Genomic DNA, 19,715 nt, shown 5'->3' on the forward strand with positions numbered 1-19,715 from the left:
CCCGATGCCCATGGGAGCTCAGCTGTTGCCTGGGAGCTACAGCCTCCGCCCGCTGCCTGGCACACTGCTACGTGCTCTCAGGCTGCTATGTAGTGTGCTGGAGCAGAAGAGCTGGATGTCTTCAGATGGCCCGGCAGATGGAGTTGTGTTTTTTCCGCCTTTGACACTGCAGCCGGAAAGAGAAGGCTTCTCCTCGCCCCGGGCTCGTCTGTGTCTTCATGTAGTCCAGCAGTCAAGTTTTGACAAATGTATTCCAATGCTGGCACCGCTCTGTTGTCCGTTAACTGCAGCAGGGGGAGCTCACCCACAGAGAGCTGCAGCCACATGTAGAGATGCACAGATCAATATCAGCCAATAAATGCCCTGCTGTACAGACCTGGACCAAGAATCCCCTCATAACAAGTGTCTATAGTGAATACAGTATACAGATCTATTTAGAACGTATATATGTCCTATCTGACATTAATAAATGGGTGATTAATCCTTAATTAATGTTTCAGAGAGCAGCGAGAGTGTATTTTAGGTTTTACGCCACTCGTTTATGGAGAAAAAGCATCCACTATCATACAATATCATGTCCTATTTTACCTAAGACATGAAAACATTACCATTATATATTTAACATTATATTAAATATCTGAAACTGAAAGTGGCAATATTTATTATAGAAACATTTCTAACCATTACAAACATAAAACACTACTATCACTATTATAACTATTAAACATAATTGCTAATGTGATCATGTTGTTGCTTTGCTCATCTTGGAAGACCAGATCAGTGCCCTCTTGGACGGTAGGTCTTGCTGCCGCAGCCTCAGTCACTGACGTGGCAGCTCTGGTACCTTTATGGTCGGATCTCTTCCTCCATAAGCAGGCTGATGAGGTTCGGTTGTGATGGCAGTGCGGTGTGAGCGTCTGCCAGCATTTGGCTGAGCTTAAAGTTTGTTACGGTCCTCTTTAGGACTCCGGTGCTGCAACTTCTTTAATCTGGTATCAGGAATTTAAATTTGCTAATAAAGTTTCCTCCTTTAAGAGTTAAGTCTTTGAGTCTCTCCGTCTTTCTGTCTGTCTCTATTTCTCCTCCTCTGCACAGTGCGGCTGCTGCGTAAAGTTCAAGGTTTCTGCGGTTCTAACTTTGTCTTGTTAGATCTCAGCAATGCAGCCTCCTTTTTGCAGGTTTCTTTCTTTCGGAGTTGTTGGATATCTGTATTTTTCCAAAATCTGTGCGCCTTTCTGCGTGGCAGTTAAGGCCCGTGGGCCTCAGGATTCAGTCAGGCGCTGCCGCACCCCCTCCCCCGGGTTTCCATTGTTGAGGTCCTGGAGAGCAGCGGAGACGAGACGTAAGAATCAGAGTGTCAAAGGTTTATACTGGTCTTAAAGTCCTCTGTAAGAGGGTTGTTTGTGTCCCAGGCGCGAACGTTCAGCCCCCTCCCACCACATCTAACGGTAAAGTTTGAAGTTGAATTCTCCCATGTTAAAGCTTTGTCTTTCAGTTGCTGGAAGGCGCCACACGCTTTATGAATAAAATTATGATATTGTCCACTTATAACCTAAGTAATTAACATACAGTGTCAATTAAATGGCCTAATATATGTTACTACATCTGCTCTTATGACCACACACATATAGGTTATCCATACTTAAATCTGTAACAGTAAATTAAATAGTAAAATAAAAAATAAATCACACAAGTTATATCTGGAATGTCTTGTGTCTGTCTGCTTGTCTTCCCTCTCTTCAGAGCGCAGGGGGGGGGGGTTATTCCTTCAGTCTGAGATCGTGAGATGTTCCTGAAGAGAGGGTGGTGTCAGGTTGTGTCATGCTCTGGTCAGGGGGAGCAGGTGGTAATTCACTAGACTGGCTTTGGCTGTTCATGCTTGTGAGCCTTCGCAGATCGCAAGAAATCGCGAGATTGTCATTCAGCCTTCCATTAGTGACCTGAGTCCGGCAAAGGTCATGAGACAGAGGAGGCTGCCGCTTATCAGCTCTCGAGACAGCCCTGGTTTATGACTTAGAAGCCAGCTTTCAGGAAAGCCAAATTCTTTTCATTAATAAAGATCCAAAATGTTCATCAGGATTGGTTGATCATGCTACATCTGTAATTGCATTTTAGTTGTAATCACTATGTCTATATATATATATATAAAATATGTATTTTATAGTACAGTAACTGTTGTTTCTACACAGGATTCAAATTGTATGTGCTGGACGTGATGATGATGTGTGTATGATGATGTGTATTTTGATCATGAGTTCAGTACTACTATGTGGCATGACGCTGATGACTGTCCCCTTCAGTCTTCTTTATTTAAGAAATCTAATTTATGACTCATACATACCACAGTTTGACAGAGTAGCCACTCAAGCTATGTTTGCTGCCCCTTGCAGTTGATACATGTGTGATTCTAGGCTAGTATATAGGAATTACATTCATATTGGACTGTTCCGCAGGTCAAGATTCAGATCCGTTCAGTGCAGTCCGGTGTTTTGCATCCAGTGCATTTTATAGCGAGAGATACAGAGAAATATACTCCAAACCGGACATGAACAGCTGAGCGCTCAGAGACTTTTCAGCCAGGCCAAACTTTCTTTACTCCTCCACTTGCTGAAGTAAAATTTAGTCAAACACTGTTTTGTTTTCCCAGGGTGAGGACAGTGTCAGGCTGTGCTGCTACTATCAGCCACTATGGAGATTATGGAAATTAGCAGTACCACTTGTGCGCGTGTGTGTGTGTGTGTGTGTGTGTGTGTGTGTGTGTGTGTGTGTGTGTGTGTGTGTGTGTGTGTGACTGTAAAGCAATGTAAGAGACAACGTTTATAGCTGACTAGTCATGTAGGCCAGCTTCAGTGTAAAGAGCTCTTGGGGACTGGAGGAGTGGAGGCAGCATGGCTGACCTGCATTCTCCTCTAAAGCAGGCCACTGTACTAACAGAGACTGAACCATTCAGTCTCTCCGAGCACTCCTCTAAACACTCCTTTTTTTATTTGACTCTGACCTCCCTGCTTTCTGTGTGTGTACCTTTGCTTCTTTCCCAACACAGATTCAGATGAGTCCTCGACGTTTGTAACCGGCATCGTTTTGTATAGAAACCTGGGCAGCATTCTGACTCTGCAGAGGTAAGACTGCTGACTGCTTTACAACTGCAGCTGAAAGATTAGAAGCTTTGTTGATTGTTAACCAGGTTTCCTTCTGGTCATGAAACTCAGTCAACATCAGGGGAATTTTGAGAGGTGTATTCAGACTGGGAAGACGGGGAATTTGATAAATGAGCTTAAATGAATGTAACCAAATGTATTTTACAGTTTGGTTCAGGGCACCCGAGCACCAGGCCACTGGACGACGAGGAATATTTTACAGAAATGTAACAGAATGGATCAGATTTAGGATTCTTCAAAAAAAAAAAAAAAAAAACTAATTAGATTAAGGACTACACACTAGCTTTTCCATAACTTTCAATGGATGCAGTTTGTTCATGGAGAATGTGAGCAGACCATGAAAGCTTGGAAAAAAACTAGTAAGTGGACCCTGAATTAAGATTATTGTGTCAAACTACTCTTGAAGAATAACTTTTACGCTCAATATATTTGTTTCAGATTACACATACTTAACAGGAATATACCAGAACATATTTTTCAACAATGCTCCTGTTATTTTTGGTGTCAGCAACACTTGACTATATGGAACTGTATGCTATCGTTAGATGAAGTAGGTTCAATCATATGGAAATATTCTATACGTCCTAGTGGCATGGTTCTTTGGATTTGATCAATCAGTCGCTCCATCCCTTTGGTCCAGACAGAAATATTTCAACAACTATTGGATGGATTGTCATGAAATTTTGCACAGACAGTCATGGTTCCCAGAGGATGAATCCTACTGACTCTGATGATGCCTTTCATCTAGCACCGACAGCAGCTTGACATTTATGGTTTTAAGTGAAGTGCTTCAACAACAATGAGATGAATTGCCATGAGATTTTGGACAGACATTTATGTCTCCCTCAGGATGAATATTAATAACTTCAGAGATCCCTGACTTTCACTTATACTTTGGTTTATGACCTACAAAACATTCCCATCAACCTCAGCTGTACTTTCAATGCTAATTAAAATCCTAACATGCTGGACTAAGATGAACATGGTAAACATTATACCTGCTAAACATCAGCATGTTAGCATTAGCACTGTGAGCATGTTAGCATGCTGACGTTAGCATTTAGCTCACAGCAACACTGTGCCTAAGTACAGCCCCACAGAGCCACTAGCATCGCTGCAGACTTGCAGCCTTAATCTGTTCAAAGACAGTTGGACTGCTGGTTGTGTCTTCAAGTTGACACAGACTTTTATACAGTATATGTATAGAGATTTATCCCTGTGCTGCATTTTAGTATGTAAATGTCATGGTTAAGAATAAGTAGGTACTGAAAGCCTTTAGACTCAGATAAAGGGACAGAGAGCTAGTGGACGAACAGATGGACAGTCCTCCCATCTAAATAACAATATTTTGTTTATAATTTGGGGAGAACAGAAGGAAACAGTGGTACGATATAGTTTCTACAAAAAAGATAAGTTAGGGCTGAAATGAGAAATTAGTTGGGATGGATCATGGTCATGGTTGAAAGAAACAAACATTGACTGTTGGTAAGAAAGGGGAAGCAAAATCTTTAACTCCTGTGTGAAAGTCACACAATTTGCCAACCCGTCCATCCACCCTGACCTCCGTCAGGCCAGTTCCGCCTTTGCACGTGACATAAAACAGGCCCAGTTCACACAGCCACTAGAGGTCTTTGTCAATTAAACCTACAAACACATGTCATTTTTTGTCATTTGAACAAATGACTGAAGCTGTGGAAGGAGAAAATTATAGTCAGCTGACACTCAATGCAGAAACAGCTACTGGATTAGTCAATGCTATCCACTGAACCTTTAGTCGGCTTAGAATTTCTCCAGTCAAGGACGGTCCTTGAAACTTAACTGAAAGGCAGCACTATCAAACCAGGATGGAGGAGGATTCTTACGCCTAATAATCCAATGAGAACAGCTTTGGTGATCTTTTTGATGAAAAAAACATCCAATTGGTTTAAAAGTGAAAGTATTTTAGTCACATAGATCACACACCAGTTGACTGACAACAATGATTATACAATATTAGAATGTTTACAACGTCCTTTATTAAACCGGCTACACATTTTACAGCAGCGAATGTTTCCAGTGAAAACAAGGATTTGATGCAGAAACAGCAGCACACTAGCAGTCAATGGCCTTATCTGCTTGCATGATGATAAACATACATTTTAACACAACAGTGTACATGTAGCTTTGTGTAATTACATGTGTTTGTGTGTGTGTGTGTTGCAGGTTGTGTGTGCAGCCTGCACAGCTTGTTAACAGCCTGCTATCTATGGCTGTGGTTGCGGTGGTATCTCCATTATGATAATGTAGTAAAAGCACCCAATGAACTGGTAACATAAGGAAACAGGGAAATGAAGCAGACCCTCACTCTCCCCAGTCCTCCCACGTTTGTTCTGAATCTTTGGATTGCTACTGCTCTCCATATTTCTCAGCTCCTCTTCACTCTTCTTTTTTTTTCCTTTCATCCTTGTCTCCTCTCCTTTTCTGCATTTGATTCCCCCCTCAAGGAAAAGTAGATAAGTATGAGGCGAGAGTCTAGATGACACTAACATTTAAGTTGACTGATTGTGTTTTTGGATGGGGAGAGGGCGATTGTGCGTAGAGGATACAGTGATGGTGTGAGGAACTGGAAAATGGAGCATGGGCTGTTGAACACTTTTGGCCAGATGGAAGCTTTTGGTGTCAGTCCTTCCAGTAGCAATTCACTTTTTTTTCTCCGATTGTCTCATTCCACATGATTGATTGTACCTATGAAAAGCAGAAATTGCAATACATACTAAACAGGCAGGGAGAATGTAAAATAGAATGCCCCCAAAATGATTTCAAAAGATAAGCTATTGAAAAACAATGCAAACTGCTACAGATGCTAGAAAAAACCCTTAGACGCTTTAGGGTTTATTTAGCAGGTAGGATTAAATGTTTGCTCTGAAGCAGAGCACAAAGATTCTGGTGAGCTCAGAGGCAGTAATCTGGTAAATATTGTATCGTTGATTAAGCAATTGAGGCTCATGTGATTTTGATACTTATTTATAAGCACACTGGACATGAACTGTTATTGTTCAAAGTGGCTCTAATGAAATGCAAAATGAACATTTTGTGACAGGTGTGTGACCTTTACTAAAGTAAGAGCAATGTCAATATGTCCTTCTCACTTGTGGGACACGTTGCCTTTTATAGGATCTTCTATGGATGACATTGTTTGCAATAAAAAGTCTTCCTCAACCTGTTATTCCAAAATGTTTAGCCTCGTTAGTCAAATTATGAATCATAGTGATTTTGTTTTTGTAAGTTTTGAGCTAACACCACTGGCAGGTTGACATTTTTGGCTTAGAGTCAAATGTTACGACAATTATTGTATGGATTGTTATAAAATTGGGTACAGTTAAGGTCCTCATGGAATAAATCCTAACAATGTTGTTTATTCCAAGCAGGTCAAAGTTTTAATTATCATTTTAATTGTCAGCTCAAGCTAACATTTAGCTCAAAACACCACTGTGGCTAAGTACAGATTAGCCACTGTTGTTTTTCTTTGTCCCTCTAGAAACAGCACAGTCCTCAACTCCAAGGTTTTATCAGTGACCATCAAGCCCACTCCTCCATCCCTCTCTGCTCCAGTTGTAGTGGAGTTCTCTCACCTGTACAACGTAAGTGACTTTTGTTTTGAAGCAATTTCAGATATCAAGCTATTGTGATATTATGTTCTGCTACTGGTACTCATGCATTTTCTTCTGTTGCCCATCCATTAGGGCACCACTAACCAGACCTGTATATCCTGGGACGAGAGCGACAGGTAAGATCAACTATATTACTGATTTGTCATCTGACCGTGCTTGCACCCTAACCTGCTAATGTGACCTGGATTGATATGACTGTTTTTAAGGTGATCTGAGATACTATTGATTGTATTATGGGAAATGTAGGATGCAGCATTTTGGGAGCTTGCCCCATACTAGGAATTAAGAATCAGGATATTGCAGCCTCTACTGCCCCTTTTTTAAAAATCTTTTGTGAATCCTGTAAGTGCAGTACGTTGGAGTACCCCTCTAATACTGCCAGTAGATAATATTCAGTGACATTACTACCCATCCAACCATCTGTCTGACACTTAGGTCCAAAGCAAAATACTGTAAGAAACTTATCACCAGATTATTATGAAATGTGCATTCCCCAGAGGATGAACCTCAATGCATTTGGTGACCCTGCCACCATCAAACCAAAGCTTCCACTGGTACACAGAAAATATCAAAGTCTAACTGGCATATTACCAATACATTTGCTGAGAACATTCATGCTCCCCAGAAGACAACCCCCATTGTCTTCCATGACCCCATGAACTCTAGTTCCATTTTCAGAACTAACAAAAACATTTTTCCCTTCTACTGACTAAAATCTAAGAATATTAAAAACTATATACTTCTATCACTATAAATGCGTTTCCGTCCAACTGTTTTTAGGCACATTTTCAATTTGCACATAAAAAAATGCTGGAAATAAAAAAAAAAAAGGCTGAAATATTGCAAAAACGTGGCATACCTGAACCATGTGACTTGAATTTCCACTGAAGCCTCTGCTCCACTGAAGAGATGAAATATTGTGGCACACGAAAACATCTGATCAGTGTGGAGCAATGAGGACACAAATTAATACATGACAAACTTAAATGTCATATTTCCATCACGTTTTCTACATTGTTTGCCATTGTTTGAGGTTTGACTGGTGCTCTTTGAATTACATGTCTTGTTGCGCCCTTTTTCTTCTGCAATTATTTAATGGCACACGACTGGAGAATTAGCACCACCAGCTATTTATCTTGATATGCCTAACTCCTAATATTCACAAAACAGTGGATGGAAACACGCATTAACCCACATTTTCCTTTGTCGATTTTATGGAAATTCTTCAAAAGATTAAACTTTTGATACCTGCATTTGTGAAGTAGTACTACTCAGCCAATCTACTGGCATTTTGGTCTCTCTTAAGATTTGCAATAAATTTAGATGGAAACTGAACTTATTTTCCATTGCAACCTTTAAGGGCCACTAGCTGAGCCTCAGACTCGTTTTGTACATTTTTATGGCAAACAATGGCCCGTTTTCAGTTTTTTATTTTAGGGTTAATTAACATCACCTCTTCAAATTGTCTCATGGTCAATTCCCCCCACAGACAATTAGTCAAACTTGCAACTATAGCACATGAGGTACAGTAGTTCCTGGTACTCCAAGTGGATGTTTTAGAGACACCATGTTCCCTCTGAAAGCTCCATGACTGGCCACAGTGTTTTTGTATCTTGACAAAGTCAGTGCACTGCTCCCCAGTGAAAGGTGCTGAGTGTGTTGGACAGCTCCGCAGCTCTTGTCGGAGAAAGCGCTAACCCCACGCTATCACTGCTACGACACTGATGCAGCATGTGGAAAATTAAAAGTGTCGCTCACAGCTTTCCTCCCCCTCCCAGCCCACGCACACACATCAACATGTACGATAGAGAGCAGTTCAGAGTCTACTGAGAGAGAGAGACAAAGAGAGAGAGAGAGTGGTGAGCATGGCAGGATAGAAAAGGAGTAACAGATACATACTAAACAGTTACGTTTTACTGCTTCTGTGGCCAGATTCAAAGCACTGCTCATTTGCTCCTTGCTCTTAAGTGCCCTATTTGTTTAAGACAAGAAAATAGTGTGAGCATGTTAGAGCATGAGCACTGACTGAGGGAAAGAGAGAGGGAGAAAGAAAGAGGCAAACATTTTGCAGTCTTATTGCAGTGCAGGTTTGGACATTTGCATTTAGATGGGTGCCTACACTTGTGTTACAGAGACGAAGAGCAGAACATTCATCGCCTCAGTCAAGGGATTAAAAGAAGGTTTGTTTGGCACATATAGCTCCAGGTCTATATGTGCCAAGACAAAGAGTGAACCATACTGAGGTGATTTGGGAAAATATTGAGAAACTGAATAAATGTTAATATGACAGCCTGCCCTAGCACTTAAAAAGTATAAATGTAGCTTCAAAATGTCCACATTCATTCATACTTAATGGCTACCGGGAGGCTTTATTTACCTCAACTGCAAAGAGAACCAGGCCTTTATTTGAAGGCTTACATTAAAGGAATACTGTTTTGTTTGGTTCTACTGTTTTTTCCATACATGAAGCTCAACACTTCCTGCACAGATATAACTCATTAAAAGCTGTCTAGTGCAGTGGTTTCCAAACTTTTTTAGAACACCGCTTTAAAGGAAATTTTACTTTGTCATGGCACCCCGAGCCACCCTACCCCCAGTATGCATGTACACAGATGCTTTTTGAGTTTAACAATTTTAGATTAGTTATTATATTATATTACATTAATAATATAAATATATAATATAGCAATATTAAGTTAAATAATAAAGGTCCATTTTCAATCACTCAGAGTAAAACCCAACAGGTGCTCTGCCGATTTAATACAGTTAAATACGTTAATATGTTAAATGTGTTTAAATATATTAAAATTTAAATGAACTTTTATTTAAGGTGTACAAGGACAAACAAAGCAAAAAAGGTTGCAGCCATTTATTGCTTTTTCCTCCATTTTTGATTTGTTTGAAAACATAATATAAAACATAGTTAATGTAAATGTCGCCAATTTTTCTAACGTGGTGAAACATGATTAAAAATGCACAATTAATACCAATGATATGATCATGCTGTACCCTTGGCCCGTCCTCAAGGCCCCCCGGGGTGCACCCACTTTGGGAACCACTGGTCTAGTGGCTCAAAAGGTATAATCCTTTCCTTTGCAGGTAGGCTTTTGTTGTAAATAGCTGCAGGAAGTATTGAGGTTCATTCACAGAAGCTTAACAGTGATCGGAAAGTAGAACAGTTATTTTACTCAGTGAAATCCCCATAAACAAGCCTTTATTACTCATTTCAAGTATAGTTTATCATTTCTGAACTGCTCCTGTTTTAATTTGCTGTTATTAGTCTTTAATTACGGCTGTTAATGCAAACTCATCACAATTCGCATTAATAGCTGAAGGAAGTGTTGAGATTCAGAGACAGTAGCTTAACACGGATTGCAAAAACAGTATAGCAGCAGTGATTGGAATGCAGTAGTTGAAATTTAGAGCAGCAGATGGTGAGTTTGACATGACTGTTACATGACTGGTAGCCTACGTATGGAGATAGTGCTGTGGAAATGTACATTAAATTTACCATGTGAGTCATTATAGCAGAGGCAGTTTCACTGCCCTAAGTGGTTTTTAGCCAGCCTTTCTTATCGACCAGCCTTTATTTGTTTGTGCCAAAAGTCTAATATCAGTTCAAACCGTGTCTAAAGCAGTTTTAATGAAAATGTTAACATGATAGATTATGAAAGTTTTATGTGTTTTTGATGATGTTGACCTTGATCACCTCTGGGATGTCATCACCATCAGCAAGCATAAGAGACAACATAATAGGAGAGACAATGACAGAAACATAGCAAGGACAAAGAATCTAATCTCTTGGTGTTTGGGTGTGGGGTTTGGGGGTTGGGCTGGGGGAGACATGTTCTATGCAAAATTAAAATTCATCTTGGACAGCAGCTATGATTAATGAGTTAAAGTTTGGGAGAGAAATTGGAATCTGAGGAGGTGTCCTTGTCATGTTGATAAGAGCTGTGAAACAGCCGGGGCCTTCACTTTCACCACGCTTCAATCTCCTGAAATCAATAACAAGAACATCGGCAGCTTCTTTCTGTCTTTCTCACTGTCACTCACACTGACATTATTACTTAGTATTGTTTACAGTATGTCTTACCTGATGTACTATAAATACTTGAGCTAAATGTAATTTGACATCAGTGTGCTGTCGTTGACGGAGTGCAGTCCAAGAGATTATCTGACAACACTCTTATAGGAATACACAAAGTGTTTGGTAGATTGTCATGTTCTGCAGCTTTCCCATTAGGCTTCATGGTAGTTAATTATAAAGAGTTTTCCTGAGAATTTTTGGGGAATGTTATGCCTATATTAGAGACTTTACAGGATATGAGGGAAGAGAGATGGGGAACACCATGTAAATATAGGTCCCCGGTCAGACGCACACCCGGAACGTGGCGGTCAGTTCCCTAAAACCGTAGGCCAACAGAAGCCCCTTCACCATAAATATTTAAATACTCTGTTTTAAGTGACAGGAAGTGAAGGTGGTGTGTGATGAGAGACTACACAGCTAGAAATGATTGCATAGTAGGACTTTCAAAGGAATGAGAACCAACATGTAATTTGTTCAAATTACTTTGAACGCTACCCATGCAACCTAACCTCATGTGCAGTGCCTCGCTGCCTCGCTGCAGTGATGATTTGTTGCTGTGGTAACATAACTTTAAACCAGTCGCATTTTACAATGTCAGCAAACATGTGATCAGCATCTGGATGTTTGATCTGGATAAGACTAAAACACATGGCAGTGCAGGTGTAAATGCAGCAGAACACATTGCACCTGGAACACGGTTGGACCTCATCTGTTGGTGGGCTGGCTCGCATTGTGATCAGATCTCAGCCAGGTGTACAGACGAGCCATTTCTCCGCAAAGGAAAAATAAGTAGAGCCCATACAGCAGCATCAATTTGGGAGACTCTCAAGGGGCCGCTATGATGTGCATACGTCTTCATACAATATAAGTAACATTAGCCTAGTTAGCAAGGCTAAAAGTGGCCGAGGGATGTCTTTGGCTGTCTCCATCTGTGACGTTAGCCTTGTATGTACACCGTAGGGGTCCCCGAAGAGTACCACCCATCCCTTCCCTTGACCTGAGACACGTCATGTTTGGCAGCTCTGCCTGCCTAATTTTCGTAGCGGGATCAAATCACAGTGCAGGCACAGTCGAGACAATAAGAACGCTGATTTATACCAGGTGTGAATGCAAAGGCCAGTGAGCAGATGTCATATCCAGATAACGTATCAAGGCACAGATCACAAGTTAAAACCAGGTGGTAAATGAGTGTTAGCACAGAGAACTGGGGAACTGATAGTAGTGTTTATGTTTGTCATCACTTTTCAAATTTCACCCAATTCCCAAAATTGTGATATATCCCATCAACATTTCCGTCATTCCTTATTAGTGTTGAAATTGTTATACAAAGCCCACTGACTCTTAGCCATATCCTATTCTTTAATGGACCCTGTTATCAAGAATGTAATCTTAAACTAAATTCATATATTGTTGCTGTCTTGTAGTCACCATCTTTCAAGCAAGACTTATTTGCCGTGGCTGAAAACATTGCTTTGCAGACGTGGATCACGATGTGGAGATGTTTTTAATGTTTTTGACCAAAGAATTAAAGTCTGTGCATTATTAACTAATTTTGCCACTTCCCCTCATCATCCACGCGCTGCTGTCAGTGCTGCTTGCAGACAACATCCCTGCGATATGGCATAAATTCTGTCAGCTGTCAAAGCAGGCCACTTACTATGAGAACTTTAAATACAGATTTGAGTGGTTCTGTGTACACAACAGAAAACAAATACAACTTGCATGACTTGAAAGAGTCACTGCAGGGCAGGTCAAACGACATTTTTTCGGATCTATTTAGAGGAGAAAGGTTGTTGTGCGTAGGCTAGACATTGTTTACCAGACTGCAGTCACTAACTAGCCTCGCGTCTGATCATACAAATCAACCCTGCTGTCTCAGTTAGTTTACAGAGTCTGTGCTGATGTTGAGGAGCTGCCTCAATTCATCAAAGATGTTGGAGTTGACCACTTTAGACTTGAGTTTTCATCAATTACTGCAATACAATTATAGAAGAGGAGGTGAAGTTCAGTGGACAGGGGGCATGTTTGTTTACAACTGCTTCTGAATAGAAAGAGGCTGCATTACAGGGAACAGACTGCACGCATTCCAGTGTGTTTATATTCAAAGCACTCACCAGCTGTTTGAGAGCACAGGACATTGATGAATGCCCTGACAATGTTATCCTACATCTGACTGACTTAAGTCTATAGACAGAACATCATGTGGCAGAGTTTTAAGAATTTCTGAAAGTGTTCAGTATCAGTATCAGTATCTAGTCACAATCCAGCTGAACCACCTTGCCTATGCACTTAAAGCATCCTCTCATTTAAAAAGGGTTAGACTCACCGACTGTAGGCCATGACATATCCGCCTTTATTACAGCTGTGATGTGCAAATGTATTGCTTTATAAATCATTTGGTTCTGATCACATAGATTCTTCTTGGCATGTGATGTTAATACAGCAGATTTTTCCAACAAAACACATAATGTGTACAAAAACTGCTTTTTCTGCTCAACATTAGTTTGCATGTGTCTGCTTGGATTTGAAAGTTCAATTTAGCTGAATTCGTTGGCCTCTCCCTAACCATGAAATAGGCAAGGTCTATTAAATATGTTGACCCCCCTCAACTGTGGTGGCAGCTACCATTGCCCCCCACTCTTCTGTTGCATTTTTTTTAAATGCTGGGAGGGAGGGGTTCTAGCAGAATCTGAGAGGCTAGTGACTCTTTAAACCTGCATTCATTTGCCACTTGGGGTCCTCGCAACAAGCTGTAAGCACAACGGTTATTATCACCTTATAGAGTTGTTATGGCAAACATGCTAGCAAACAGTTGCCTGCAGACACCGAGCAACATTAGCATTCATTTGGAGTCATGTTTGTGTCCACTTGACACATGTAAGTCCACTATTCAGTCCCCTTTTAGCTCTGTTTTGGTCTCCACCAGCTCCTGGGGAAAACATCTGGCGCTTTAGCTGCTAGGTGGTCTCTTCTAAATAAGCACTAAAAATAGCTTAGGTTGGAACAGTGAGTCAATATATTGATTGGTATCTTTACAGTAAAGATGATAAGCAGTGTGCTGTATGTCCACATATTGTTATGTTGAAATGTAAAAAAATCTGTATTTAAAGGGGAACTCCAACATTGTGGTACTGCACTTCTAAAAAGTTGGGGGACATGTGGGAGACAGATTTTTTTTAAAGAGCAGTCGAAATTGAAGCAGCAGAGGCTGAGATATAAGTCCCTAGTATATGGGTCAAGTTTCAAAAACCCTGGATCCTACAATTCCCATAATGCAACTTGACATGTCCCCAGTTTGTAACGCGGGGTTTCATTTTTATAAATGTGTACTTTTCAAGCCCAAGCTGAGACAACCCTGATGACATTATCAGGCTTATTTTCCCAGGCTGCATCATACTCCCCATGACTATTCAATTCATATATGTGAAATTGATTCAGTGGCAATTTGAATTCAAATTCAATTTGAATTCAAATTCAATTTGAATTCAAATTCAATTAAATTAATTAAATGAAAAGTATAAATGTTCATCCGATGTTAAGACTCGAGCTTTGTCAAGTCACCAAAGTTCCGATATTGGCTGAACTGTCCAAGATCCAACACATTCAGCCTTAATCTTTGAATTCTGTTGTATCACAGATAATCCCTGTAAGTGTAACATGATTTTGTAACCCGACCAGTGACCATCAAGCAGGAATCCTCCTTTGTAGCTTTCTGCATGTTTATATATCTCCTCTGTGCTGGCAGACTGCTTTTCATCCATGTGGCCTGTTCTTGGCAGAGGACATTCTTCCATGCAGGGCTGCTGGACCAGCACCTAAATTATCCAATTAGACGGTGGGGCAAGACTGTCTGCAGGCCACTGTGTGGCTCACAGAGAGGCCTAATCACATCAGCCATACAGAGAAACTGCACTGAGTCCTCCTAATATATTGGATTTCTGTTAGAGGTGATGTGCTAATGTCAGCACTGAGTCACCTCGTGGGGCTAACACACACACAAACACCACACACACACGCAACCAAACACAGTGTGTAGTCTACATTTCCGTCTATGACGTTATGTGAGGTTGTGACTGTAAATTATTATTGGTAATCTGCTGCCATCATCACCTTTTTTGTCGTTGCTGTTGTTGGGGTTTTGACAGATAACAAATTCAAGGAAAAAAACGACTAAATGGAAACATGACAAGTGCAGTCTTCCATACAGGTCACAGGGCTCACTGAATGCTTTGACGAGTATGAAAATGAAGTGAATCACATGCTGTGGCCTTCACAGTCACCAGCTCTGGGGCCTATGGGAGATTTTGGAGCGTCGTGTTAGACAGCACTTTCCACCACCATCATCAAAACACTAAGGAATATCTTTCAGAAGACTGCTGTTCATCCCTCCAGAGCTCCACACACTCACAGAATCTGTGACAGGGAGCACTGAAGCTGTTCTTACACTTTATGCTGTTGTTTCCTTTAATTTGTCACCTCATTGCATTTAATCATGATTTCGAACCTCATATCTCGGGTTTGGTGTAGAAGTGGTCCCTCATGTTCGCTGCCCTTGGCTGCAGTGTGTTCCAGCTGTGCCATGGCTGCGTCACGTTTCGGTGGCGATCCCAACGTCCACTGAAAGCCTTTCAGAAGCCGAATGGCTTCAAACAGTCACAGCAGCCACATGATCAGTATTGCTTAGCATTGTTTGGCACACTGTCTTTTGTGTCTGTATTTCCTGAACAGTAAATATTAGCACAAACTGCAATGCTTTACTTTATGAGTCTGTTCTTTCATAATAGGTTCTTAATCATTATATGATCAAAACAATCATATCTGATATCTCTGTTCTTCATATATGATGAATTGTGTGTTTGCCTGTAGATATGTGCTAGCTAGCTTAGCTTATAATGATATGATATGATATAATCAATGCAGAATACTATCAGAAATCTTTGCACTTTAAGACCTGCCACACTCCCATGAAGTCAGTTATATTGTAAAGTTAGAATGAAATGGACTTCTCTGAGTCAGACACCATTCACATAAACAATCAGCTCATTGCTTCATCCTTTATTTGATTAATCTATGTGAGGCCTGAATTCAGTCTAAAGGTTTCTCAGAGCTTCTTTCAAAAAAGCAGCTTGATGACTGACATTTCAAGTGCTTGCTATTGTCAGTGCCTGGCAAATTCATTTGGATTCCATGGCCGGAGTACAAGTTTGAGTCAAAACCCACGTGCCGCTCAATCACGTCGATGTAAATTCAAGTCAATCAAGTGAATGTAAATTTGTGCGAGGAGATTTTAAGTCTGTACCCTGTTGCTGCCATTTGCTTGATTTCTCTGTGCACTGATGCGGAGTAATGTGAGGCCCCTGTGTGTCAGGAGCCCAGCCATGTTTTAATGATAATGTTAAAATGTAAGTCAAAGTTATAAATTATTATAATCCAAAGTATTTTGGTCAAAATCCACTCACAATTAAATTGAATGAATTAAATTATGAGACATAATTTTGACTTAAATAGTCAAAATTTTGACTATTGATTATGAGTTAGTAAGTCAAACTTTTGACTAGATATGAAGATATGAAGTCATGTTATCATATACATGCAATTATGACTAAATGTTGAATTATTCATTTTGATTTAGTATCGCATTATTATTCGGCAGCAATGAGCTTCCACAGTTCAGAACACATACGGAGACATTCAGAGGAGCAGTAGCAGACACTGAATACGTCCAAAGGCTCGTCTTTCCTTTCTGCCCCACAACATTATGAGCAAAGCAGAAATGAAGATCTCTCTTTAATAGACCTTTTGGACTCGCAGGGAAAGCACAGGTGTAGTAGTAACATTAATGATGGTTCCTTTCCATCGAAGTGTCTCAGTATGGCGTGCGGGTGAGCCAACATGCACAGTACTGTAGCCTGAAACTGGTAACCCTAAACTGAATGCAGCTGTTATTAATTACACCTGGGTTTTTTTTTTTTTTTCAACTATGATATGATCTATTGTCAGCAGATGTGATTGGTAGTTACCATGGAAACACAACTCTCATGATGAGTATATGTAAGTTTTCAGGCTTTGCCTTAAATGTTGTAACTCTTGATCAGTGGAGCAGGTCAGCATGTGTGTAGCAGGCCATTCCCTGCATCCATCTGCGCCACATCATGAACTAGTGTAGCCCTGTACGGTTTCTGTTCGGCTTACAAAGGGCATTATTATTAAAAATGACGGGTATTATAACAAATACTGATAATAATTATGGGTAATAGTCATAAATTAGCTGTATTAATTATGTTTAGTACCATATAGCAAGTTTACTAATAGTACTTTATCACTATTTCTATTAGGCTACATAATAATAATAATAATAATAATAATAATAATAATAATAATGATCCATCTTTGGGGCTGTCAGCAGTGTGGTGGTGTAATGTGTCCAGGCAGAGAGCTGCAGCACGCCGCCTCACAGCCTCCTCATCGCCGCGTTCACTTCTCTGTGCGCCTTCGCCTGCAACCGGCGGAGATGTAAAGTGGATTTAATAGCCGGTGTAACGAGGGATCAGAACCGCTTTCTTTTGCTTTTGCCGGGACTGTCTGTATATTCACCGCATCGCTTCTGCGTGTGTGTGTGTGTCTGTCTGTGCTCTGTGTGTGTGTGTGTGTGTGTGTGTTTTTCTCCTGTGCAGCTCCTCTCTGCTGGGATCCTGGTCTGCCAGGGGCTGCAAAGCCGTGCTAGTCGACTCATTCAGAACCAAATGCGTGTGTGACAGACTGTCCACCTTCGCCATTTTAGCACGGCTAAATCCCGAAATGGTAAGTCCGACAACCTCCCATGACTTCGTTGACGTTAAAGGTATCGGAGCCGGTGTGTTTTTGTGGGCTTTTATGTGAGTGCATCAGCTATTTTCTCTCCAAAGGGCGTCATTGTCATACATATCAACAGATCCTCCCTCTCTCCCCCCTCCTTCCCTCTCTGTCTCGACATGCCAAAGCCATGCTGCAAAAGGTTATTATAGTCTTATTAGTATTGGGAAATGAGGGAAATGATTTTTTGTGTGTGTGTGTTTGGGGGGGTAGGCTGGCACTATGCTAAACCTGTGCATTAATCTGGTGCTGATCAGCTGTACTGATACATGACATGGTGAGTGGGATTTAAGATCATGTTATAGCAGAGATGATCATACCTGCATGCACCCCCACCTTCACTTTTCATATTCAACTGTGAACACCAACCATTGTTCATATTAACATATTTTAACATATTAGACTGTCAGTGGTGTCGCCATGGTTACCAGGCCCCATAGAGAGGGTGCTGCATGGCAAGCCAATAATCTGAATGTGAAATGCCCTTACACTGTGGCTGCAGCTGGACACGGGGAGCCAGCACTGTGTGCCATAATGGGAATGCCTGTTAAAATCATAGCACTATCCCAGCGACTCGAACGTGCCCCACTTTCTTTGGGGAAAGGGCAGTGTCTTTGTGGGGAATTTTTATTCAGTGTGATTAGTTATTATTAGACTGGAAATTGCCTCGGAAGCAGTTTGTTCACCAGTTGCCCTGGTAACAGCATGGGCACAGAGGCTTTCTTAAAGACACAGGAGGCAGCGTGCTGTTCATCCTGCTCCATGCACAGCCTAGAAGAGGAGACCAGGCCAGGGAAACTGTGGATTACACAGATGACACGGCTTGGGTTTACCACCTTGGGTTTAGCATATTTGATTATCTTTGTTCAAGATAGTAGGCTTAACGATTAGTCCGACAGTTGTCAAATGAATCAGTAAATCAATTAAAAATGAAAACAGACCTTAGTCGCAGTCCTAACGCCCTTCTCCGTCCCAGAGCTAATGTTCAGTTCAGTTATCTGGGCAGGGCCTTAGCTGAGGCTGAGTGGTAGGCAGGGGGCCCCTTGACAAGCTGCAAGCTGCTACACTGAGCTGCTTCACTAGCGTCCCTGACAGCAGCAGGAGAATCAAACGCTGCTACTATGGAGCAGAGCATGATATGTGCCTGATGCAAAGACAGTATAACAACAAACAGCCCATGATAATCCAGTACCAATAATATTTCATTTAAATTTAGAATTTAACCGTGGTGGACATTTTTGACTGATTTCCGAGATTTTATAGACCGAATAATTAATGAATTAATCAAGGACGTAAGGTTAATAGATAACGCAAACAATCATTAGTTGCTGCACTAAAAAACACAAATTTAGGAATATGGCTGAATGTGTATTTTGCCATATGTAGACAAGAGAGGTAATAATGCAGGACCAGCCTTGAGAGCCTCATCATTTCATTTGATGTTGTGCTTAAGTCCCAAAGACATTTGCTTGGGCTGCGATTAATTCATTTTCATTTTCGATGAATCTATGGATTACTGTCTCAGTCACAGACAGTCATGGTCCCGTGAGGATGAATCAAACTGTTTTTGGTGATCCCCTAGCTTTTCATCTAGGGCCACCAAAGTTGTCACCTATCCTGAAAAATATCTCACCATCTACTAGACGGACTGGCACAATATTTTGTACAGACACTGATGGTTACCACGGGATAAAGCCTTCCAATAATGGTGATCTGGTGAACACTTCTTTGGTGACATTTGTGGTTTTGAATGAAATGTCCTGACAACTATTGAATGGATTGCCATGTTTAGTTTAGTTGGCAAATGTTAGCATGCTCATGCTAAACTAAGATGGTGAACATGATAAACATTATATTGGCTAAACGTCCACTTGTTAGCATTGTCATTGTGAGCATGTTGCCATACTAGCGTTAGCATTTAGCTAAGCACTGCTGTGCCCACAGTAAGTACAGCTTCACAGAGAA

The 19,715-nt window shown here is 40.9% G+C and overlaps 1 protein-coding gene across 14 annotated transcripts in view; it reads left to right on the plus strand.

Moving 5' to 3' along the window:
* The window catches only part of adgrb1a (adhesion G protein-coupled receptor B1a), a 153,756-nt gene that overhangs the window by 95,842 nt on the left and 38,199 nt on the right, over nucleotides 1-19,715 (plus strand). For all 14 annotated transcript variants that reach the window (XM_044208684.1, XM_044208686.1, XM_044208682.1 and 11 more), the window contains 4 exons: nucleotides 3,044-3,119; nucleotides 6,676-6,778; nucleotides 6,881-6,924; nucleotides 17,573-17,699. In XM_044208684.1, the coding sequence (XP_044064619.1) occupies nucleotides 3,044-3,119; nucleotides 6,676-6,778; nucleotides 6,881-6,924; nucleotides 17,573-17,699 (350 nt within the window). The remainder of the gene's footprint in view (nucleotides 1-3,043; nucleotides 3,120-6,675; nucleotides 6,779-6,880; nucleotides 6,925-17,572; nucleotides 17,700-19,715) is intronic.

This window comes from Siniperca chuatsi, linkage group LG9 (genome assembly GCF_020085105.1).
Source record: "Siniperca chuatsi isolate FFG_IHB_CAS linkage group LG9, ASM2008510v1, whole genome shotgun sequence".
Lineage (NCBI taxonomy): Eukaryota > Metazoa > Chordata > Actinopteri > Centrarchiformes > Sinipercidae > Siniperca > Siniperca chuatsi.